This window comes from Sminthopsis crassicaudata, chromosome 3 (genome assembly GCF_048593235.1).
Source record: "Sminthopsis crassicaudata isolate SCR6 chromosome 3, ASM4859323v1, whole genome shotgun sequence".
Lineage (NCBI taxonomy): Eukaryota > Metazoa > Chordata > Mammalia > Dasyuromorphia > Dasyuridae > Sminthopsis > Sminthopsis crassicaudata.
Genome location: NC_133619.1, coordinates 299,323,014 through 299,348,578, shown reverse-complemented (window position 1 = coordinate 299,348,578; position 25,565 = coordinate 299,323,014). Strand labels below are relative to the sequence as shown.

Sequence of the window (25,565 nt, the reverse complement as noted above, 5' to 3'; positions counted from 1 at the left end):
CATGTATGGGACTGCCTGCCATCTAGGGGAGGGGGTGGAGGGAAGGAGGGAAAATTTGGAACAGAAGTGAGTGTAAAGGATAATGTTGTAAAAAATTACCCATGCATATGTACTGTCAAAAAAAAAAGTTATAATTATAAAATTAATTTTTAAAAATTTATTTTTTTATTTTTTTATTTCTTCTTTATCCTGAGGCTGGGGTTAAGTGACTTGTCCAGGGTCACACAGCTAGGAAGTGTTAAGTGTCTGAGACCAGATTTGAACTTGAGTCCTCCTGAATTCAAGGTTGGTGCTCTATCTACTGCACCACCTAGCTGCCCCCCCCAATTTTTTTTTAAAAAAGAAAAATCTTGTGCTCCAAATTTTTCTTCCTTCTCCCCCCATGACAGCAAGTAATCCAATATATGTTAAACATGTGCAATTCTTCTATACATATTTCCACAATTATCATGCTGCACAAGAAAAATCAGATCCAAAAGGAAAAAAATGAGAAAAAAGCACGCAAACAACAACAGAAAAGGTGAAAATACTATGTTGTGATCCACATTCAGTCCCCACAGATCTCACTCTGGGTGCAGATGGCTCTCTCCATCACAAGACCATTGGAACTGGCCTGAATCACCTCACTGTTGAAAAGAGCCATGTGCGTCAGAATTAGTCATTGTATAATCTTGTTGTTGCCATGTACAATGTTCTCTTGCTTCTACCCACTTCGCTTAGCATCAGTTCATGTAAGTCTCTCCAGGCTTCTCTGAAATTATCCTGCTGATCATTTCTTATAGAACAATAATAATCTATTACATTCATATACCAAAACTTATTCAGCTACTCCCCAATTGATGGACATCCATTCAGTTTTCAATTCCTTTGGCTAAAAATTTGAGTCTATTTTTTAAAAGAAACACTTTCTCTTCTGATATAGTTAGTCAACTTCAGCCATAGTGGCTCCAGAAGTCTCTGATTGCATGAGCTTCATCTCCAGGGAACCCACTGATAATATGCCTCCTGGCAAGTCCCTGACTGGCCCACAGTTTAATGATGATGAGGTTATAGACCTTCTTTTCCCATTTTCTTTTGTGGATGCTCAAATTCTTCCTTCTCAGAAGGCTAACTGATATTCTGGTTGATTATTCCATGATATTTGTCAAGGACCTTCTGTTTGTTTTCTCACCAATTTTGCCTTAAGAGTTTCTCCAGTAGAGTTTCAATAATGAAAGCATAAGAATCAAGTGAGCACTTGGAAGACACATCTGTTTGCTTCTCAATTTTAGCCTCTTATTTGTTATCTTCCTAGACCATATGTTTAGTGTCTTCTTTGCCTTTTTTGGTAAATATTGATTATGTAATTCTCCTTACCTATGATCTTCTCCAAAGGCAATATATAGAAAATGAAATGTGCATCAATGTCACTTCAATCCAAGGAACAGTCTGGAGAGCAGGGAGGATATCTGTGAGCTCAAAATTGCTAAGTAAATTCTTAGTATTCTCTCACCTTCAAAAACCTTTTTAAACATACCAGGATGGTTAGTAAGGTGATAAAGATCTATATCTGCTTAGTGGCATGTGGTATTTCATTTAATCATTAATATCCTAACTCAATCAACACTATTTCCTTAATACTGAGGGGAAAAGGAGTAATATGCAATACTTGCAAGTATTGAACACTCTCAGATTTCTCTTCAGACAAAATGATAGCTTCAAACAGCTTTATCAGGATTGATATTTTTGTTTAGCTCTTTGACACTGAAGAAATCCAGAAGGAATTTTTGGGAGACACATGGAACAAGCCACCAAAACAATATTAGCCACCCAGTTCAGGGTTTTGTTCTCCAGGGGATTTGAGAATGAGGTTAAATTCAGAATCTTTTTAACGCAGGGTAGATACACTACAGCCCAGATCAAATCTATCTTTTCCCTACTTTTGTTTGGCCTCTGATTTTTACATTTTAAGATAAAACCATTCATAGCTGGGATCTGGTTTTCATGGCATTCAATGTGTTACTGAATCAGTCAAATTAACAAGCCTTTATTAAATACTATTGTGCCAGGCTCTCAGGATTCAAAGAAAAAAAAACAGTTTAAGGTCTAATGGGGGAGATGACATGAAAACAATTATGTATAACTAGATATTTCTATTTTTGTTATTATTTTCAGTCATATACAACTTGTGTGATCTCCATGTGGGGATTTCTTAGCAAAGATCCTGGAATGATTCCTAATTTCCCTCTCCAGCTTATTTATAGAAGAAGAAACTGAGATAAATATAGTTAAGTGACTTGCCCAGGGTCACACAATTAGAACGTGTCTTGAGATTAGCTTTGACTCCAGGCCTGGCACTCTATGCACTATGGTGCCTCTAGCTACCTAAACAAATAATATACAGGATTAGAGATAATCTCAGAAGGTTTAAAGAAGACTAGAGTTCTAGCAGAAGGACAGGTTTTTATTGAAGCTTAAAAAAATACAGGAAGCAGAGATGAGGAGGGAAGAAGTTCCAAGCATGGTGGACAGTCAGGGAAAATGCTGGGAATTTTAGGGAATGTTATGTCTTGTCTGAGGAACAGCAAAGAGATCAATGTCCTTGGATTATAGAGTATTTGATGTGGAAGAATAAGAATTTTAAAAGACTTAAAAGGGAGGAAAGATCCAGATTAACAAAGCCAAACACAAAGGATTTTATCTTTTTTTTAATCAGGAAATGACAGGGAAAAGTGGAGTTTATTAAGGGAAATTTAGTCAGACCTGTGTTTTGAGAAGATCAATCTGATATCTGATATCTGGGAGAGGGTCCACTAAATGGAGTGGGGCAAGCTATTGTAACAGTCCAATGTGAGGTGAAGAGGGCCTATACCAGCATGGTCGCAGTCTTAATTGTTGTACTTCATTCTTAAAAAGACCCAAGATAACATTACTATGTCAAAAGAGAAGAGGGCATATAAATAAGCGATTTTCTGAAAACAGAAATGACAGGACTTGGTAAATGATGGTTTATGTTTATGGGGGTAAGTATTTAAGAATGCATCCAAGTTATTAGGCCAGGTAACTGAGAGGGTATTGGTTCACTCAATAATTATAGTAAAAATAGGGATTATGGGTGTAGATAATAAATTCAGTTTTAGACATATCTGAGTTTAAGCTATCTACAAGACATCCTGTTGGAGATATCTAATAGGTAGTTGGAGGTTCAAGATCGTAGAGGTAAGGGATGGAAAAATGGACGTGAGCAACATCCTAATGGATATCTCCCATCCCCAGCTGTGGACTTGATTTCAAATAATCCTTCTTCAATGGTGAGGACTGTAAACACTGAAACGGGTGACCTACCCAGTCAAAGATCAATACATTGCTTTCAGTACCAATCTTTTTTCCCAATCGATAAGCAACAGCAGCGGCAGTTGGCTCACTGGTGATTTGAACCCAACATGGTTCCCTTAATTTTGGAGGCCTAAAGTTTAAAGTCACTGAATTAAAGTGGTACTGTGACCTCAGAGTTCCTAATAATATTCCTAATATAAGCTTTAGCTATTTTACCTTTGTCAAGTCCAGAGAAAAGAGATTTCTTTTGGAAAGCTTTTGGTGTCCCCTTTATACAACACTTAGGCCTGCCTACATCATTCACTGTCACAAAAGGCCAGTGCTTCATTCTGCATTAAAAGCTGTTCCGTTGTGGTTCACTGCAATTTGATTCTCTGCATTATCACTGATGAAATGTTCTGTTTTGGTGAAAGTGATGTAGTTTGGGAGATCTTGTTTCTTTTAGCTATCTTATGCCCACCAAATCTTTTTTCTATATTAAATACTCCTTTTATGGCATGATGTCCAGCGAAGGAGGCAGCTGAATGATAAAGTGGATAGAGCATAAGACTTGGGATCAGGAATCTTGTCTCAGACTCTCTCAAACGAGTGGTCTTGGCAAATCACTTATTTTGTTGTGCCTCAGCTTCCTCATTTATAAAATAAGGATAATAACTGTCTATTCCTCTCCAAGTTGTAGTAGATTAAATGAATTAACATGTGAAGCACACTGCAAATCTTTAAGCACTATATGCTTATTTTGTTACTATTAGATAAGCTCCAGTTTGTCAATGTCTTTCCTAAAATATGATGGCTGATTTGTATACTTTCAGACGAAATCTGGGCTGGGCACAGTACAGTGATAAGAGAGAAATTTTTTTTATCAGAATACTTAAGAAAATCTGGGCAGGACTGAGTACAGTGATAAGAGAGGATTACTTAAGAAAATTCATCAGAAGCTACTAAATCTCTCAAAATGCAGCTAAAGAATGATTTTTGATTGTTAAATCAAATACAAACACTCACAAAAACCCACAAACAAGAAGCTACTCAGAAATCAGACTCCAATGGGCAATATCTCCAGAGAGTATATAATGCTGCATTAGCATCTTGGAAATTTGATGTGACTTTAACCGTATCCCTTCCTAAAAGAAGCACTGATTATATGCTCTTTTATGTACACCAGGAGTCAATATGCGGAGCCTGGAAAACAAATATCAAAATGTATGAATGCTTTAAATCAGGGCTTCTTAATTTTTTTTCTACTTGTAGCCTTTTTTCACTTGAGAAAATTAATTTAATTTAAATTTAATTTACATGACTCTATGCAGGTTTATGAAACAATTACACAAATCAAACATTTACTGATAATAAATCATTAAAAAATTGGTTACATATTTATCATTATTTATCATTTTTATTAAAGATGAAGGCAAATTTGCATACTTTGCAAATTTGCATAATGAGATAGATGTGCATGTTTATTTTTACATAAAGAATATTTGAGGTAGCTAGGTAGCGCAGTGGATAGAGCACCAACCCTGAAGTCAGGAGGACCTGAGTTCAAGTCTAGCCTCAGACACTTAACATTTCCCAGCTGTATGACCCTGGGCAAGTCACTTAACCCCAATTGCCTCAGAAAAAAAAAAAAAAAAAAAAAAAAGAAGAAGAAGAAATAATATGTGATACTGCAGGACATAGAGACCTTTTACTGTTACCAATTTTTTCCAGACCACAATCCCAACCCACAGCTTAAGAAGCTTTGATTTAAATTACTAAGTAATGGTTGCTATTTTTGCTGAATTAAATGAAACATCCTCTTTTTCTGATGAGGTAGAGTGGATTACTTAAAGAAAATTCATTGCTGTTAGCACAGCAAAAGAGGCAATATAGCTTAATTACCTGAGCAAATGTGCTATTTTTTTCTCCCAGGGAGTGTCCGTGTTTCCACCTTGTTCCTAACTTAGATTGGTTAAAACATTTAGGCATTAGAGAGTATATGGGACAATTGTGATGTTTGCCAGAGCAAGTCCTCCTAATTCTGTGCATGCAGAATAATCAAGTGTGAGGGGAAAGGCAAAGGGAGAAAACTGAATAAGAGCTTCCCTGTTAGTGACACAGAATAATCATCTTAGTCTGGAAGCCTTAGGTTTTCTCTTCCCTGGGCCTAAACAGTTCTTTCTCCTGGGAAGCCATGTGCATTTTCTTAAAGGCATCTCACACCGAGCACGTGCCCCTGAGGTGGACTTTTAAGTCCAGGGACATGAAGCATCACTAGGGAGTTATTCCATGATGACATCATCTCTCAGGCTTAGTGAAATCTAACAGGATCTTCAGAGAACATCCCTTTTCTACAGGGCAGGGACTCAAGGAGGGACCAGGAAACTCTCAGAACCAGAAGTAGCTGCTGTTCAGTCATGTTCCACTCTTCATGACTTCATTTGGGATTTCTTGGCAGAGATACTAGAGTGATTTGCCATTCCTTCTCCAGTTTTTTGTTTAGATGAGGAAATTAGGTAATTTGCTTAGGGTTACACCGAGTAAATGTCGGAACTCATGATGATGAGTCCTCCTGATTCCTTTCCTGGTGCTTTATTCTTTTCAATATCGAACAGAAGTCTAATGTTCTTGACACTCTGATCGTTGTGCTCTGACCATCCAAAGGAAGGGCATAGAGAAAGAATAAAAAGAAAGCAAATTGCTGGAATTTCCCAGAAATTTATATTCTCATAGGAAATCCTGTTTTTCTCTAGGTCATGCCTTGTTGTCCATTTTCCCATGGGGAGGTTCCTTAGTACCCATCTATCTTCCAAGTGAAGAAGAAAGACTTAGTTCAAAGCATCATCACTAAGCTATTAACTCAGGTTAATTTCTTAAAAAGAATTTTTGAGATTTTTAATTGTCCAAAAACATTGTTTCTAGAGTATGTGATATTCTTGTGTTTTGTTGTACTAAGCATTGTTTTAAAGAAAGGGCAAGATGAGACTATGAAAACTACATTCAGAGATCTTAAATACTATTGAATTTATTAAGATTTCTTTGCATGCTATGAAGCTGACTGTCATACATTATTCACACTAAAAGATGACGACTTATTATACATTATGCATAAAGATTATCGCCCAACATAAGCCTATGAGTACATCCTTTGCATGATCTTGTTAAATAAATATACAGCTTAAATAAGCTTTTTAAATATATTTTCAAACTTCAATAATAGAGGGCTTTCTCTAACAGAACCCTTTGTTACCAAACTGAAAATATAATATCATTCCCATAAAATTTTTTAAAAGAGGTTTTTAAATAGGGGGATAGAGAATGATGAAACAAAGTATTATGATAAAATTTAAGCATATGCAAATGCAAATTAAAAAAGAAAATTCCATTTTTTTCAGCTCCTATTCAATGTCATAAAGTTATCCACTAATTATGAAGTCCTGTCACAGACATTCCATCTCAAAACTATTGGACATTTTCATTTACTGTCCCCCACACTGGGAATCTTCTCTTTCTTTGTCTTTATCTCCTAATTTCCCAGGCTTTCTTCAATTCCTATCTTCTCTTTTCCAGGCCCCCTTAATACTACTACTTTCCCTTTAAAATTACCTCCAATTTTTCCTTACATTTTTTTCCTCAATAGTCTTTTATTTTCCCAAATACACGTAAAAGTAGTATTCAACATTCATTTTTGTAAGACGTTGTGTTCCAATTTCTCTCCCTCCTTTCCTTACCCTTTGCCCCAAGACAACAAGTAGTCTACTATAGGTTAAACGTGTATAATCCTTTAAAACATATTTCCATATTTGTCCTGTTGTGCAAGAAAAACCAGTCCAAAAAGAAAAAAAAAAAAAGATAAAAAAAAAAAAAAAAAAGCAGACAAACAAAAGTGAAAATACTATGATCCACTTTCAGTCTTTCAGTCAGAGACAGATAGCATTTTCCATCCCAAATCTATTTTACTCTTACATTTCTTATTATACATAGTTATTTGTTATCGCCTCCCTCTATTAGACTGTAAGCTCCTTGAAGACAGAAATGTTTGCTTCGTCTCTCATTGTATCTCCAATTCCTTAGCACAGTGCTTGGCAAAGAGGAGGCACTAGATAAATGCTTTTTCACTTATCTATCTCTCCTTCTCTATCTACATAAGAAACATGGAAGACATAAGACAACCAAGGAATTCCAGTTATAAGATGGAAGAATTAGAAGTAGGAAGTCAAGTACTGTTCAGTCTCCAGTAAATTAGAAGCCTTCCTACTGGGTCTTTCTTACCTCTTCTTCCCTGAGCTTTTGTTTTCTCTTCTCTTCAACAGCAGCCCTCTTCTGGTCTTCTCTCTGCCTTTGTTCCTCCAACTTTTTCCATCGCTCTTCAATTTGTTTTTCATATTGGAGTTTAGCTCTTCTTTCTTTCTCTAAGATCTGCTGTTCTCTGGCAGCTTAGAAGAAACACCAACAAAATCATCACCAACAACAAAAAAATAAAAACAAAGAAGGCATTCACCATAATACTCATAACAAGTATAAAAATAACCAAAATAGCACTGGAATCCAAATAAAGGCAAGGACAAACAAAGACATATGCAATATAGAACACAGCACTGAATCAGAATACTAGAATACAAAAGGAGAAAGGTCTGATATTTTCTTGATTCAGTAACCAAATGATTCACTTTCTCCCCAATTCATTTAACATGCCTCTTTGTTGCATTTTTCACTCTCCTATGTCCTTTCTTTCATATAAGTATTTCCATTTCTGACTTACTCTTTCTGGTCTCCTGCCCTCATCTTGAAACCGTCAACATCTATGTATGGATGATTTCCAAAATATTTCTAATCATCAAGTTCAAGTTCTCCTCTATCAAAAGCAGAGAACCAATCCCCCTCCCCCAGAGTGCTTCAGAGTAACAGAAAAAAAATTATGACACATGTATAAAAAGTCACTTTAACTGAGGTTAATTTAAGGGGAAAAGACTATGAATGGATTGCCCCACTTGTAATATTAGGAACAGTGAAGATAAAAGATAAAATATAAAAATTATAAATAAAAAATTTGAAAACTATGCTTCTGTAATACTCTTTTAAAAGTCATAGCTGGTTAGGGGGAAAAAAAAACCGAAAAGTGAAGGGGGAAAAAATTAGAGCAAAAGAGAGTTTTATTCGATAAGGAAATGAAGGCTAGATACGTTAAAGTTTAAATGTTTAAAGTTATAATGGTAAGCAGAACCATGTGATTTATTTGGATTACTGACCCTAGACATTTTTAAAGTTGCATTACCTTTTTTTTGCAACTATAGGCCTCTGTAGGAATATTTCTTCTATGGACGTGAGGAAATTAAATTCCAGACTAAAAGTCCTCTACCTCTATCCTAATTTATTTGAGTTTGTGTCATAGAATGGTATAGCTATACTCTGAATTTCACCATGAAAAATTCCATAGCCTCAGTCTTTCCTAATAATAATCTAGACCTTCAAATCCAAACTTCCTCTTCTTTCAGACTACAATGCCTCTTTTTCTCCAAAACCTAAGAGACCTGACTGTGATCTCAGGAGTTTTCAAATCATTCTAATTTTTATAAGTACAAGGAGCCACTTTTCCCTCATCCTCATACATGGGGTGCATAAGCACATCTCAAAGCACTCTCCCCTCCTTTTTATTGGGACTATCTTTTCTTAATGGACTATGATACTTTTACTTCTTAATGTCTTCCAAGTACAAGAGAAACTTGAAGATCTGGACTCTACCCCATTCACCCCACCCCACTTCCAACTGCTTTTCATTTAAGAAAGATTTGTTTAGTTGAATTGAATTGAATTTTTCCCGGTCCTAAACATATGCCATAGTAAGAATGGAAACACTCAATCCCACTACAAATTCATTCTCTTCTGTTCCACTGAGCTCTAGGTGCCCGGAATGCTATTTCTTACTACAAGACAACTTATTTTGAATTCTGGATTTTCTATCTCTTCTTTTTCATAAATTTCTTCAAGAAATATTTGAAAATAAGTAGTCCGTGACATATAATTTTTTTCTTTCTTTCTTAATGGGGAGGGGAAAAAATGGGAAGAATGGACAGATTTTCATTGATTGAAAAAGAAAGAAAGAAAGAAAGAAAGGAAGGAAGGAAGGAAGGAAGGAAGAAGAAAATATCTGATCCAAGCCTCCTTTGTCAAGTTTCCCCTCATTAACCATCTGTGATTCTCCATAGTGAAACATTTCTCTCTGTCTTTCCTTATAGGGATATGAATAGAATGTGTTGAGAATGTCCAAGCAAAGCCTAATATATCTCAAAAACAAAACAACAAACTTATATTTTGGATCATGTTTTTAAAGACTGTATTTTTAAAGTAAAATTTATTTTTTGATGAAATATTGCTATATGTGCCTGTACTCTCCACTCTCTGCTGATGAGCTTTCTTCAGCACCAATCCATTCACTTACTCAGCAGATATTATCCTTTCCACCAATCATGTCCTTGTTGCTGATTAATTTCTCCCTCTTTTCTCTTCTAGCTCTTTTACCTTTTGACACATAGCTTTCTTCTATTTCCTCACAAAAAATATCCTCCTATTCTTCATAATAGGAATAATACATGATACCACTTAATAAGATTTAAAAAAAAAAAAAGGTAAAAAGAAAAAAAAAATGTTCCTGATCCCATAGAAATTCATCTCTAAGATTCTTTCTTTTGATTCTTTCCCATCTAGGCTTAGTCTCTCTTCTCCATCCAGCCTAAATAACATACAACTTACCAAGTGATTTCTCTCGTTCCTCTCTTCTTTCCTTAGCTAATCTTTGTCTTTCATTGGTTTTTAAAAATCCATCCATACCTAGAAGATATAATACAATTAAGTATACAATGAGACAACCAGAAAGGTCATTTCACATGACTCATTCCCTGAAAAACTTCACCTCACCATGGTAACACACAAATACTAGGGAATTTTAAGCCATTATAAAATTCCTAATTTATGCTAAGGTGAGACAAAATTTATTTTTTTTTTAAAGAGGAAGAAGTTTTAAAGCAGATCATTGCAGGGAAATAAAAATTAAAGCATGAACCCAAATAAATGCAGGACGGGGGTGATTATACTTAATGTGTAAAGGAAGAGAAAATGTCTCAACCAAACAAATTTCAGAGAAACTCTGGGGACCTCTACCTACTACTCATAGGAAAACTCAAGGAATCTGGACATTTTCACCATTTCCAAAGTACTTAATGTCAAAGTAGCAAGCATTTTAAAGATAAATCAATGCTGGGTGCATAGAAAAACAGAAGTAGCTTCAATGGTTTTTATAATACTATAAAAGCTCTGGAGATTGACATACCCTTAAAACAATTACTAAGAAAGTTTACATCCATTGATTGACTTAGTGCCTACTAATCTAATGAATCACTTATGTATGGGCTGTTGACAAATGTTGAGTGGCCTTCAGCACAAAAGAATCACAAGACTCCACCCAAAGCACTTGGAGCATCTGGAATTACTATGGAGTAAATATTTTCCTGGAAAAAGAATCAGGCTAGTGCTATTCCAGGAAAGCCAACAGTTTAATAAGAACAACTCCATTAAACACACATGAATACATATACATATACATGCACATAAATGTTCATACATACATACTGAATGTTTAAGATAACTGCATTGCCCAATGAAAAAGAACTGTAACTTTAAGGCTGATATATCTGAAGGTCATTTTACATTCTGAAGATAATTGTCAACACACACTGATATTTAGGATGAACTGTTCCAAAAAAAAAAAAAAAAAAAAAAATCAGGGACAACACCCAATCCCAAATGGATAAATAAATAAAATAGCCAAAAGATCTGAGTAACTTAGAAAAGAGAAAGTACAAGAAAACACAATTTGAAAAACTGAACTGAATAACTAAAGAAAGACAAACTATATCAATGTTGAGTTACTTAACATCCATTAAATTGGAATGAAATCACTAAAATAACAAATCTCAAGAATCATGAAGCTATAGAGAAACAACTCCATGTAGTAGAATTTCAAACTGGTATAATCTTTTTGGAAAAAAACTGGTATTCCGCAAAAGTTATCCAAATAGTCATAGTTTAAAAATTGATAATGCCATATCTGAAAATATGTTGTCCAATCATTTCAGTCATCTTTGACTCTTCATGATCCCATCTGGGATTTTCTTGGCAAATGCCCTGAAGTAGTTTGCATTTCCTTGTCTAGCTTATTTTACAAATGAGGAGCTTAGACAGACAGACTTAAAGTGACTCAATCCAGCCTCTAGATCTGTTTGCCTCAGTTTCTTCATCTGTAAAAGGAGCTGGAGAAGGAAGTGGCAAACTCTTCTCTCTGATTGTCTCTGTCTCTCTCTGTCACAAATAAACACACACACACACACACACACACACACACACACACACACACACACACACATACACACACACCAGTTCTTTCAGGATTTTATTTTATGTATATCATTCCCAGATATCTATGTACCCAATCCCATTCTCTCCTGAACTTCAATACTACATGCCTACTGAGCATTTTAAACTAGATATCTTAGAGACATACCCTTCAACTCAACATGTCCAAAACTGAATTTAAAATCTTTCCCCTTAAAACCCAATTCCTCCTCTCAACTTCCTATTTTTTATAGAAAGCACCAGAACTCTTCTAAGTCTCCCAAATCCATAACTTTAGCACTTATCTTCCATTCTTCACTTTCCCTTCATCCCAATATCCAATAAGATGTCAAAAACTATAATTTCCACAACATCTTCTCTCATTCTAATCATGTCTCCCTCTATTCACATAGTCTCTACTTTAGAAATTGCTTCTCATCTTTCTAATTCACTGAAATAACCTAATTGATCCTCTTGCCTCCAGAATATACAGGATTACTGCAATTCATTGATGCCAAAATAGTTTTCTTTTAGCATACATCTAACAACAAAATTCCCCTTCTCAATAAATTCTAGTGACTTTCTATTGTCCTTAGAATAAAATATAAACTGCTCTGCTTGGCTTTTAAAGTCCTTGACAACCAGGTCCCATTCTCTTTTTTCCAGCCTCATTATGTATTATAGTACATAGTACTTCTCTTTTTGAATTCAAGATAAATGGCCTTCTTTCTTTCTTTCTTTCTTTTTTTTTTTTTACACATTTTGAACTTAAAATACAAAAAAGGCAAAAAAAGGAACATTTTCATGTATGTAGCATAAGATAAGATAAAAATCATGAATTTCCATTTTTCACAGTTACCTATGTAACAAATACTTTTTTTTAAAGCTAACCTATGCTTCCTTCTAAGTTTTCTTTTGTTCTCTGCTGTGCACTGTGATGAAAAAAAGTTCAAGACATAGTTTCTGAGTAATTAATCTTTGTTATTAATATAATCATTATGATTAGCTAATATCATGAATATCTATTTTATTATTAATTATTATTATAGTACATTATTAATAAAAGGATGGTCATCTGGCTATCTCTCTTAAAGCAAAGACCCCTCATGGAGTCCACTTAATGCTTATATAACCTTGGAAGAATGGGTGTTCCTGAAGATGAAAATCAATTCTGATTGGTTAACAAAGTAATAAGAAGAGTGAATATTATTGGGGGGGGGGGGATATTCTAGTGAGTGATTGGGCCCATTATCTGTATCCATATCACCTGTCTGACAAAAGGGAGACCTGTCTGAATAAAACACAAAGGGGCCAGAATCTATCATTTCACCTAGACAAGATGGTCTAGGGTAGGTAAATATTTGGCAAAGAGCAGTAAATCTTTCAAAGGCTGTGCTTCAAACAAGGAAAAGCTTGGATCTTTCCCCTAACTGATTATTAATGGAATGGAATGTTGATCAAACTCCTTTCTATTAAAATACCTCCTCCACTAATGGTTCCTAGACTTTCCAGTCTGTTTAAACACAGTAGATTCTGGGTGTACTAAGACAAAAGCAAAACAATCCCTACCCTTAAGGAACTATCAGAAGAGAAAAACACAGATGTTTAAAAGTATATGTATTATAGATACAAAGTAACTAAAGTGGAGTACTTGGAGATGGGGAAATCTATATATATAGATTTCCTATAGAAGATGTCTGCTGATTTCTTGTTTTAAACTATTATTAAAGCTTTTTATTTACAAAACATATGCATAGATAATTTTCAACATTCACCCTTGCAAAACTTTGTGTTCCAAATTTTCCCCTTCCTTCCCCCATAGCAAGTAATCAAATATATGTTAAACATGCGTATTCTATACATACTTCCACATTTATGATGCTGCACAAGAATAATCAGATCAAAAACAAAATGCAAGCAAACAACAACAAAAAAGTGAAAATACTATGTTGTGATCCACACTTAGTTCCCATAGTTCTTTCTCTAGGTGCAGATGGTTCAATTTGTGAAGTAAACTAGGCAGGGAGTGATTTAACCATATATTCAGAGTATGGAGGCCAAAAAAGAGACAGAGTGCTGGGTATAATGAATAGCAAGATCAGTGTATCTAAACTCATATACAAAAGGGGAGTGATATAAATCAGAGGTAGTTTGGGTTAAGGTTATGAAGGCCTTTAAATAGAAGGGAAACAGAATTAGGACTCAGAGGGGCCTGAATTTGAATTTATTCCGCGCAATTTCAAACAAATCACTTAACCCTTGTGGGTCCCATTTCCTCATCTGCAAAATGAAATATTTAGACTAAAAGGATAATTGAAAATATAAGGTCTCTGACAGCTTGAAAGCCTATAATTCTGCCTTTATGACCTTGAGTACATAACAAATGAGGTTTCTCATTTATAAAATGGGATTTCAAATAAAAGATCTCATAGACTCCTGACAGCTCTCAATTTTAATAACCTAATTTATGATAGAACAATGAATACTATACCCCTCCAGATTCTCTTTTGATCTTTGTAATTTGATGTTAATTATAACTATGTAAAAAACAGCTATGTGGCTCAATGCACTGGACTTGAGTTCAAATCTGGCTTCAGACATTCATAACTGTGTAACTCTTGGCTAGTAACTTTAATTCTGGTTGTCTTAATCCACTGGAGAAGTAAGTATACTCCAATATTTTGCCAAGAAAATGCCTTACAGGTCAGGATGAGTAGGATACCACTGAGCAACAATAATCTGAATAAATTTGACAATGCCACTTCTTTTTTTCCACCACTGGGACCTGGTGAAGAGTTGGTCCCAGAAGGTTTATCTGCTGCCCCTCACTTCTCTTCCTGTCCTTTTCCCCCTGACTCTTAACCAGATCAAAATGGGTTGGCTCCAGGGAATTCTCTCTTCTGGCTTCCCTACATCCCCAGCATGGAAGAACCAATACGTGATCAAAGAAAGCTGATGCAGTCTTTTCTTCTTCCTCAACACTCCCTCTACTAAAAACTTCTTGACTTGCCTTCAAACAGAATATTTTAAAAATTGGGAAACTCAGATCCTGACCTTTGAGTATTCACAGTTATTGAACAACAGAACTTTCTATAGAATATTTCTATTAGAATAGAATATAAATAGAATTTCTATTAGAATAGAATATTTCTATTATGAAAATTTTTGAATATTTAATTATATGGGTTTAGGGCTATTTCTCCTAGTTAGGAAATTATAGGGTTAACTGAAATCTATTACATTGCTGAGATAAGCCAAAGGGGGTTAGAATTCCCAAAGTAACTTAACTTGCTTTATTTGTGGAAAGATGCCCTTTGGCTCACTGTAGTTATTGATTATTATTATTTCCCTTATCAATTAGCTCATTGGAAATCTGAATTTTGGAAACTTCAATTTTTAAGCCTTTTTTAAAGGGAGGTCTGTGTGATTTTTATGGACTAAAAGAATAGGTTACACACGATTTGTTGTTTTTCAATCATACTTGACTCTTCATGACCCCATTTGGGGTTTTCTTGGAAAAAAAATACTGGAGTGGTCTATTTCTTTCTCCAGCTCATTTTGCAATTGAGGAAACTGAGACAAACAGGGTTAAGTGACTTGCCCAGACTCACATAGCTAGGAAGTGTCTGAGGCCAAATTTGAATTCTGGTCTTCTTGACTCCATACTCTTATTTTTTTTATTCTCTATACCACCTAGATGCTCCTATGTACAAGATTGTTTAATATCAAAAATTACTCTCTGATGTAATTTTATTCTGTAGAAATTTTATCAGAATCCTAATAGGCATTCAGTGTTATTTTTTTGAGCCCTAAACCTATATTTAAAGCATTAAAAAAATCATTCCTTTTAACCTCTAGAATCTTTGCATTGTGATAATTATTCAACAGCAGTCATCTATCACATGAACTCAGTGGGAATACTTTTCCCATAACACTTCTATTTAAATGACAGTGTTGAAGGGTGCAGAAAAGCCCAGCTTTTCCACATGCACTGAAATAAAGAGTTGAAGAAGATGACAGATGAACAATAAGCAAACTAGAAATCTAATGTAAGCACCTCTAACTACTATAAAACTGGGTGGTGAGGGTGGAGTGAGAGAAAGATGGTCAGCAGTTTTTAGGAGAGAAATTAAACATGGAGAGCCACCACAAGCCCTGGTGAAGAGACCTAAAGCCTAAAAGCTTTGAGAAAGGGGCCACATGAGGAAAAATAGGAATAAATACAAAATACAAGGGGCACTATGAATAAAATGCTAAGGATTGACAGAAACCCCAGAAGGTAAACTCAAAAAATACCATACCAAATACTAGAAGAACCAGAGAGAGAAATAAAGTGGCTTGACCACAAGACGATAAGAATGGTTGGGAGAAATAAAGCAAGAAATGAAAAAGGAAAAATAGAATTAAAAGAAAAGATCTGGAGGGAAAAAAAATGAAGGGAGAATACTTGGGTAAGGTTCATTACCTAAGTAATGAACCAATTAAGAAGAAAAACAAATGATAATATCATCATTTCACTGACTTCATGAGAAAATAATATAAGAATAAATTGAGTAAACGACTACAAAAATAGAAGAAAATGCAATATTTTGAATCTATGTTTTGCTTCCTCATGCCATATTCTTTTGCAGAGCCTGTTACTATTACTTAATGGAGAACAAAATAACCTAATGTATAGCAATCAGACCTGATTTTTAAAATGTCACTGGAAGTTCCCAAGAGGTAGAATTCATAATGACAAATTATTCAAAGAAAGCAAACACTTTATATGTTCTGCAGAAGACTTTTTTGGGGGTCTTTTTATTATTATAGCTTTTTATGTACAAGATATATGCATAGGTTATTTTTCAGCATTGACCCTTCAAACAAGGAAATTGAATGAATCTTTTATTCCAACTTTTCCCCTTTCCTCCCATTCCCTCCCCCAGATGGCAGGTAGACCAATACATGTTCAATATGTTAAAGTATATGTTAAATACAATATATGTATACATGTCCAAACAGTTATTTTGCTGCACAAGAATCAGACTTTAAAATAGTGTACAATTAGCCTGTGAAGGAAATAAAAAATGCAGGTAGACAAAAATAGAGGGATTGGGAATTCTATGTAGTGCTTCACACTCACTTCCCCTGCAGAAGACTTGATTACAAGTACCAGCCCCTTTTGAGACACACAGAAAGCAATGCTTTATCACACCATAGTGGAAAGATTATGTGATTTAGAGCCAAAAACCCTGAGTTTTGGTCTCGGTTCTCTTATTACTTGTGTAATCAGGTGGATAGAATTTCGTGCTGACTCCCAGGAAGTGTGAATCCTTTTTCTGATTCAAATTAGGTATTTGATTGTGTAGTCCGAGTTAGCTCCCTGGAGGCCTCAGAATCAGCCAGAGTCAGGATAAGCAAAAGTCCTTGGTCTTTAGGGGGAGAAGTGAAGAGGATGGACAAAACTGCCAAAAACTCTCCACCAACCTCCTTTGTCCCTGTCCTCCTCCAAAGTGAGTCAGCTTGTCTCACTCCACCCCCTAATCCTTCCTTTGTATACACCAAAAGATCCAGCCAGCACAGAGTAATGAGAAGGGCCATTTTTCCAAGCATTTGCTAATAGAGTATTGTCTAATAGGTAATTAACCTTAAGTGCTCGGTTGTCTGATTCCAGTGCACCTCTCAGAGTTTCAGCCCTTTACATGTGATCATGGTAAATCACTTCACTTCATGAGTTTCCTCATTTGCAAATGTGATATTCTAAATAAATACACACACACAGAGCACTTTGCAAACCCTAAAGTACTACATAAATATTAGTTATAATTACTGTTGCTATTTTGTAGCATGTATATATTCCAAAATTTATCTTTCTTTTCATCAAAAGTTATTTTACATTTCTAACCCTAACCCTATTTTCCTTCTACCTAGTCTTATTAAGATAAAGGTGTAGTTAATTAAGGCATTACTAGAATTTTGTATTTTAATTTGCTCAAAAGAAGGAAAAAGGAAGGCTATGGTATATATTGCATAGAAAGGAAGTAAGATAGGTAAGAGAGATGGATGGAGTAGCTAGATAGATGGATGGAGAAATGGTACAGATAGAGAGAGACAGAGGAAGCTTTTAATCAGCTTACATTCTAGTGGGAACAGTCAACCCATGGAAAGGTCTTGGAAAGTGGAAGGAAGAATGGGGACAGATGTACACAGGGTTATGGTAAGGAAACTGGCAGGAAGTGGAAACAAGGCTTGGGCCCTGGCAACATTAAGCAAAGATTCCCATAACAGATCAAGGGGAATCTATCTGGAATTACCAGTTGAACTCAAAATCAGAGACCTTCAACAATGAGATGATTCAGGCCAATTCCAATGGTCTTGTGATGAAGAACCATCAACATCCAGAGGCCTGTGGGAACTGAGTGTGGATCACAACAGAATATGTTCACTCTTTTTGTTGTTATTTGCTTGCTTTTTGTTTTCTCTCTTTTTTTTTTTTCCTTTTTGATCCGATTTTTTTCATGCAGCATGATATTTGTGGAAATATGCATAGAAGAATTGCACATGTTTAATATATTGAATTACTTGCCATTTAGGGGAAGGGGTTGAAGGAAAAAATTTAGAACACAAGGTTTTGTAAAGTGAATGTTGAAAATTATCGATTGTATATTTTGAAAATAAAAAAACTTTAATTAAAAAAAAAATTAGAGATTTTGTAGATATTTATTGTTCTAGGTCTCCCCTCCCAAGACAGGGAAAATACTAAATTAATTTGGACCATAGACACAAAATGAACTCCAAAGTCCTTTGCAGAAAGAAGCATTTGAGGGATGTAAGACTGAAGACTGGAGATCCTTTCCTGAGAAGCTATAGCTTCTTCCCTAAAGTTCCATTCTTATTTAGATTTTAAGGCAAGATTTCTACCAATCTTCCTCCCCAGAAGAGAGGTCAGTGAGCAGAAAATCAGATATAAAAAGAAGGAGCGGGGAAAGAGCAGCCCTGACCACATAAGGGAACAGGAGATGAGAGGAGCTTAGCTAGAGATACTTTTCAGCTTAAAAACTCCTAAAACCCCAATCACTATACCTTGAAAACTTAAAAAAAAAAAAAATTCTGTATGCCACTTTCTGTTATTCTTAACCATATTTTTAAAGCTGACCTGGCACTATTTTGCCCTTACCTACCTCAGAAGATTAAACAAGACATCTATGAAAGTGCTTTGTAAAACCTGATCAGTGGCATGCTACCAACCTGACAAAGAGGTAAAGTCATATTTTTGGATGTGGTCAATGTGGAACTTGATTTGCTTGACTATGCATGTATATTATAAAGATTTTATTTTTTCTCTTCAATGGGAGGAAGGGTAGGAGAGAAAAAAAATGCTTGTTACATGAAAAAATTAAATTAAAAATTTCTATATAAAGTATGAAGCACTATGCAAATAGAAGATTATTATTTCACTTTCATCAACAGTGTGATTATTGGGGTGGGAGAAGCTGTATTGCAGCCCCCTGTCTTTTATGCCAAAGAAAAAGCAACAGGTTAAACTAATGAAGCTGCTTCTATTCTAGGAGTTAAGGAGCAAGCTGTACCACTCCATATGCAGGCTGATGATCCCCTTGATCTGGATCTGGAGTATGTTTCATTCTGCCTGTCTGCTTCCCAAAGGACAAGTAAGCGTTTGAGCTCCATAACATTCCTCTGGAAAAGGTTCTTTAAATCCCAACTGTACCAGATCAAGGGGTGGGAAGTTATGTTAAAAAAAAAAAAAAAAAAAAAAAAGAGGATCTTGAGATGAGGTTGAGGAGGTAGTGAAAAAAAGAATCTCACAGCACCTGTTATCCCCCTGACCCACTCCTGTGATGTTCTGCTAATATAAAAGCAGTTCTTTCAATTTGGATTTCTTGAGAATGATTTTTTCTCTCTGGCTAACTCCTATATTTTTCACATAACAAATGTAAAAATCTGGTAAACTGTGGCAATTCTGGAGCCAAAGAGGAGGGAGCCATTCCCTTAATGAAATCATGGCTTTGTCTCATTCAAGGGTGGGAATTTCTTTAAAAGACCCTATATATCCCCCCGATAAAGGTTGCCAGCAGATTAAAATTGAAAATTATTACCTACATTTTACCAGCCTGCAGCCTAGGTCTTCTTATCAGCTCTAATCTCAAGAAGAATACAGCCCCAAACATTATTTTCTTTCCCCTTGTAATCCTCTTACATGGCTCAAACCCTAGCTATTTTGCAATGGCAAATCCAAATTGAGTTTATGAAACCTCAATATTTTACATCTGCTTCCCTTCCGAGTTTGTTCTCATTCCATTCTCAGTCTCATTGCTAACATTCAAGTAAGCACAATTGGCACAGATTCGACTAGCCATCTGGTTTTTAAAACACAGCCATACACATACTGAGAAACACTTAAAACAATACCATTTTCAGAAATCACAATTCTTTTAAGCGTCCACAGTTTGTCTCTGCAAGAGGAGAGAGATAGCAGGGATAGAACAGTCAGCTTCCCTTTTATTCAGTTTTCTGTTAGGGAAATGGCAAAACAAGGGAGCAAAAATAAATTTAAAAACAGGAGAACAGATCTCAGTTCTGAAGGAAGCACTGAGGAAATGCTTCAAGACAGGTCCCACTAGCAACTCCATTCCATAATTTCTGATGGTTGTGGGCAAGATCTGGCATTTCTGTCCATGTCCAAAGACTGCCACTATCACTGGGGAGCAGCAAACTGGAAAGACTCCAGCTCAACCCAAAATATCAACATAGCATTTATAGACTCCAGATGGGATGTTATTCAGGTTCTAGGCTGTGCAGTGCTCTACCTCTCTGCCAAGGTCATAGTGTCCTTGATGCTTTGAGACGTGATTTCTCCCCTTATAGTTATAAGCCCTTTTCCTAAGATTAAAGTCAGAGGGACTTTGAATAGTTTGCCCTTCAAAGTCCCCCATTATTTAGCCACCCGCTATTTTTTTTCACTTTTCCTATACCTTACTGCCTGCCAGGTATTCTTCAACTCAGTGATCCCAGCCTCTTTGCTATTCCATGAAAAAGATAGCATTTCTGGGTTCCTGGAACTTGCCTGTCGTCCATGCCTGAAATGCTCCCCCTGCTAATCTCTACGTCTTGGTTCCCTGAAGCCTCAATTAACATCTCATCTTTTCTTGGAAGCTTTTGCCAACTTCTTTTTAATGTCCTCCCTGCTAATTATTTCCTTTTTTATTCTGAATACAATGTATGGACCTATTTTTTGCTTGTTGTCTCCTTTATAAGATTCTGAGCTCCTTGAGCACAAGGATTGTCTTTTGCCTTTTTTTGTAACCTCAGAGATGAACAGTATCTGGCACATACAGGGCATTGACACAATCAGTGTCTATTGATTGACTGACTGCTCTCAGATCAAGTCTAAAATCACTTTGGAGATTAGGTGAGACCAGGAAGAAAGCTGATCAGCAGTCTTTTATCTATCACAGCTCCAATTTAAGCCTTTGGGTAGAGCTCCCAATATTTGAGTATGAATGAAAGAATGAATGAATAAAAGAGGATTAAGTGATCAGCATATACTAGATATTCTGAATTCTTAAAAAACAAAATACAAAAAGAAATATAATCCTTGCTCTCAAGAAACCTATGTTTTATTAGGACAAGACAATATTATGTGGGCAAATGGTTACCAAGGAAAAAGTTTTGATCTGAACAGTCATAGGCATGAGGAATTGATTTGCAGTATGACTCTGGGCAAGTCACTTAACTACTATAAATAAATAAATAAACAAACAAACAAATAAATAAATAAATAAATGTATATGTATATATATATATAGGGATTGCTTTGTATCACTGAACTGCTGAGAAAAACCAAGTCTTTCATAGATGATCCTCACACAAGCTTGCTGTTACTGTGTATAATATATTCTACTTGCTTTGTTCACCATCAGCTTATGTTAATCTTTCTGGCCATCAGCTTTTTCATCATTCTTAATAGAACAATGATATTCCATAACTTATTCAGCCATTCCCCAATTGATGGGCATCTCGTCACTTTCCAATTCTTTACCCAAGTGGCTTATATGTTAATCAATCAGAACATTCCTCAGAGTACCACAGCAGATGCAGCACAACATAGTGGAAAAAATACTGGCCCTTCTTTGTTCATTGGTGGAGAACTGGAAACTGACAGATGCCCATCAATTGAGGGATGTCTGAACAAATCAGTTAAGCAATCAATGAACAAACAAATATTAGCCACCTATACACTACAGTCAGCACTGGGGATTTGAAGAAAGTGTGTGAGACAATGCGCAAACAGCCATGTACAAATAAGCTTTTGCTGTTTGTGTTCAGTTGTTTCAGTCTTGTCCTGACTTTTCACAACTCCATTTAGGGCTTTCTTAGCAAAGATACGTATTAGTTTGTCATTTCTTCTCTAGCTCATTTTACAGAGGAAGAAATTGGGAAGTCACTTAACCTTAACTGCCTCAGTTTCACAGTAAGAATCTGAGGCTGGATTTTGAACTCCAGTCCTCCTGACTCCAGGCTTGGCATTCTATCCCCTGTGCTATTTACAAGCTAGATAAAGGATAAGTTGAAGATAATCCAAGGAGGGAAGGCACCAACATTAAAGGGCATTAAGAAGCTTCTCATAAAAGTGGAATTTTAGCTGAGATGCAAAGGAATCTAGGAGGCAGAGATAAGAAGAGAAAGTATTCCAAGCATAAGTGATGATATACAAATTTGATGGAATATTATCATACTATAAAAACTGACAGAAACAATTTCAGAGAAACCTGGGAAGAACAACTTAGATAATAAGAACAATATTTCAAAGGCAACTTTGAAAAACTTGAGACCAACCATGATTCCAGAGGACTCATCTCTGATACTGCATATCTCCTGATAGAAGGAGGTGATGAACTCAAGAGTGAAGAGGGTGATAACATTTTTTGATGTACAATCAAGGATTTATGTTGTTTGATAATAGTTGTTTTTTTTTTTTCCCCCTTCTAATTGGAGGAGGGGAGAAGGTAGACAGAAAAGGCAAATTTTCACTGATTTAAAAAATCTTACTAAGTTGACTCTTACTAAGATTAGCCTTAGGGAAATCATCTTATCTATCTCAGCTCATATTTCCTCACTTCTAAAAGGAGATAAAAGCTGAAAAGGATGATTTGGAAAGTTTCTAACAATATAAGGCCACTAGACTTCTCAGATTACACAACTGCATTATTCTCAAATATTCCAGTTAATCTCCTTTTGATTTAGGGCTTTGAAAAGAAAACGTGCCAATTTCTGAGTTGGAATGGAATATCAAGGAACCAAAGAAAACTGCAGCTACTTATTGACTTCCTTTCATTGATCTTTCAGGAGAAATCAGGTAAAGTAGTTAAGAGCATAAATTTAAATGAAAATGTACTTACCTCAGGGATACTGTGTCTCAGCTAACAGACCTTTCATTTTTATCATTGTATATACAGTTCTTTAAACTTTTCTATTAAATTGGTGACTCCTTAAATGCTTACAAGCGTAACTAAAATCAATGAAAAACAACAGGGCTTTTCTTCCCTAACCTGGACATGGATGACAGAACAACATTAAGATCTTCTATCATCTTCTCTTTGATTGAGGAGAAGGGATTTTTCTTCTTACCAGATACCTAGCATTTTGACCATAGCAAATGCCTGATATTTAATTAAACTGATTGACTTTAATTGATTTCCATTGTAAAAATGCATACATAGCTCTTTTAAGGTTTGCAAAACAAACAAACAAACAAAATTTATATATATATATATATATATATATATATACACACACACACACACACACACACACACACACACACACACACACACGTGTGTGTGTGTATGTGTGGCTGAAATTAGTATTTATATTTTATGGATAAAGAACCTCAGGCTCAGAAATAGAAAGAATCTTTTCTAAGATCCCACAACTAGTAACTTTTAGAACAAGAATTCAAATCCAGTTCTCTCCTGACTGAGTTCTGTGTTCAACTACACTGCTTTTGCTCTCCCTTCCAAAAGGAACCAGTAAGTCTTGGAATATGGAAGATTGTTTCACTTTTTTTAATGATACAGAATAAAACTCCTTAGAATAGTGCTTAGAACAGTTCCTGGCGCATAGTAGGTGCTTAATATATGTCAAAGATCCCTTAGAATGGGAGTCAGTGCTATGGCAATTAATTGTTGTTATTGCTCTTCATGAAGAGAGAAGTCATGGCACAGTGGATAGAGAGCCAGCCTTGATGACCTTTAAAAAATAACAAACATGTTTCCTCTTTTCAAGCTGTTTACCTGGTCTGAAAAGATGAATGAAATATTTGAGGAAATCTGATGTCTCAAAGATATTGCAGAAGGAATTTTGTTTCAGGCAAAGTTGGTCTAGATACGACACGGTGGTCTTATAACTGAATGTGGGCATCTTGAAATTATTATTTGTTATATTTGTTTTGCATACCTAATTTATACACCTATATACCTGGGTTGTGGAAAAATTTCTTGGACAAAAAAATGGTCATGAGTAGAAAAAGTTTAAGAAGCTCTGGTCTAAGATGATCTATGAGATCCCTTCTAACTCTTTAATTGTATAGTTACAACAGACCAGGATTTGTGTGCTCCACCAAAGATGGTTTGTAATTCAATTAATTGTTAGCATATGGTTTTGAACTGGAACGCATCCATTTTATGCCATCATCAATGATAAATGAGTAAGTTTATGAAAAATTCCAAGAATTTCTTCCAATGAATACTAATTATTGCAGTGAGCAGAAGGCATCCAGTATTCACATTGGTGAGACACTGCAATGGGGAAGTATCTATCACACAGTGTTTCTGCCATTACTGAGAATGGTAGTTTTTTTAACTGAGAGGGAGGAAATAAGTGGGGGCAATATGTCTCACACATTTCCTATCCACAATACCAAATGGAAACTGAAGTTCTGGCATTCTCTAGGATCAGGATGAAAAGTGATTAATCTTGATGGTTAAACCAGAAGAGATGGTTGTGACAGTCCATAAGGTAAGACTATCCTTCATTCATTTATCTATTCAATGAAAAGTTGTTGTCCAATTGTTTCAGATGTCTCTGACTCTTTGTGACCTCATTTGAGGTTTTCTGGGGCAAAGACACTGGCGTGGTTTACCATTTTCTTCTCCAGCTAGAATGTGATTGAGGCTGGATTTGAACTCAGGTCTTCCTAAATTTAGCCCTGGAGCTCTATCAACTGAGCCACCTAGCTGTTCTTCAATGGACAGTTTATTAAGTGTCAAACATGTGAATACAAGGAAAGAAATGACAGCATCTCTGCCTTCAAAGAATTTAAAGGCTAGAAGAACTCAAACCTAGTCATTTTTATTCATTCACCCATTCATTCAATAAGCATTAAACATTTACTGTATATGTTTCTATAGATTTCTGTATACATGTGTATAAAAATATCCATATGTTGTCTTTTGCCCTTAATTTTCTTTTTTTTTTTTTACTTAATAATTTTTTATTATATATATATTTTTATAATATTATCCCTTGTATTCATTTTTCCAAATTATCCCCCCCCCTCTATTCCCTCCCCCCGATGACAGGCAATCCCATACATTTTACATGTGTTACAATATAGTCTAGATACAATACATGTGTGTGAATATCATTTTCTTGTTGCACAATAAACATTAGAATCCGAAGGTACATGCAACCTGGGCAGACAGATATTAGTGCTAACAATTTACATTCACTTCCCAGTGTTTCTTCTCTGGGTGTAGTTACCTCTGTCCATCATTGATCAACTGGAAGTGAGGTGGTTTTTCTTTATGTTAAAGATTTCCACTTCCATCAGAATACATCCTCATACAGTATTGTTGTTGAAGTGTACAGTGATCTTCTGG

General features: G+C 35.5%; 1 protein-coding gene and 1 long non-coding RNA gene across 12 annotated transcripts in view; one reads left to right on the top strand and one right to left on the bottom strand.

Moving 5' to 3' along the window:
* The window catches only part of MAP7D2 (MAP7 domain containing 2), a 172,358-nt gene that overhangs the window by 61,226 nt on the left and 85,567 nt on the right, over positions 1 to 25,565 (bottom strand). For all 8 annotated transcript variants that reach the window (XM_074300961.1, XM_074300960.1, XM_074300966.1 and 5 more), the window contains exons 2-3: positions 10,045 to 10,122; positions 7,567 to 7,730 (exon numbers count right to left, since the gene is read on the bottom strand). In XM_074300961.1, coding sequence (XP_074157062.1) covers positions 7,567 to 7,730; positions 10,045 to 10,122 — 242 coding nt within the window. The remainder of the gene's footprint in view (positions 1 to 7,566; positions 7,731 to 10,044; positions 10,123 to 25,565) is intronic.
* The window catches only part of LOC141561426 (uncharacterized), an 80,681-nt gene continuing 77,985 nt past the window's right edge, over positions 22,870 to 25,565 (top strand). For 3 of the 4 annotated variants that reach the window (XR_012488050.1, XR_012488049.1, XR_012488048.1), the window contains exons 1-2: positions 22,870 to 23,041; positions 24,637 to 24,702. This is a non-coding gene — a long non-coding RNA (uncharacterized LOC141561426). Of the gene's footprint in view, positions 23,042 to 24,487; positions 24,703 to 25,565 lie in introns of those variants that run through there. The other variant, XR_012488047.1, reaches the window with a different exon arrangement.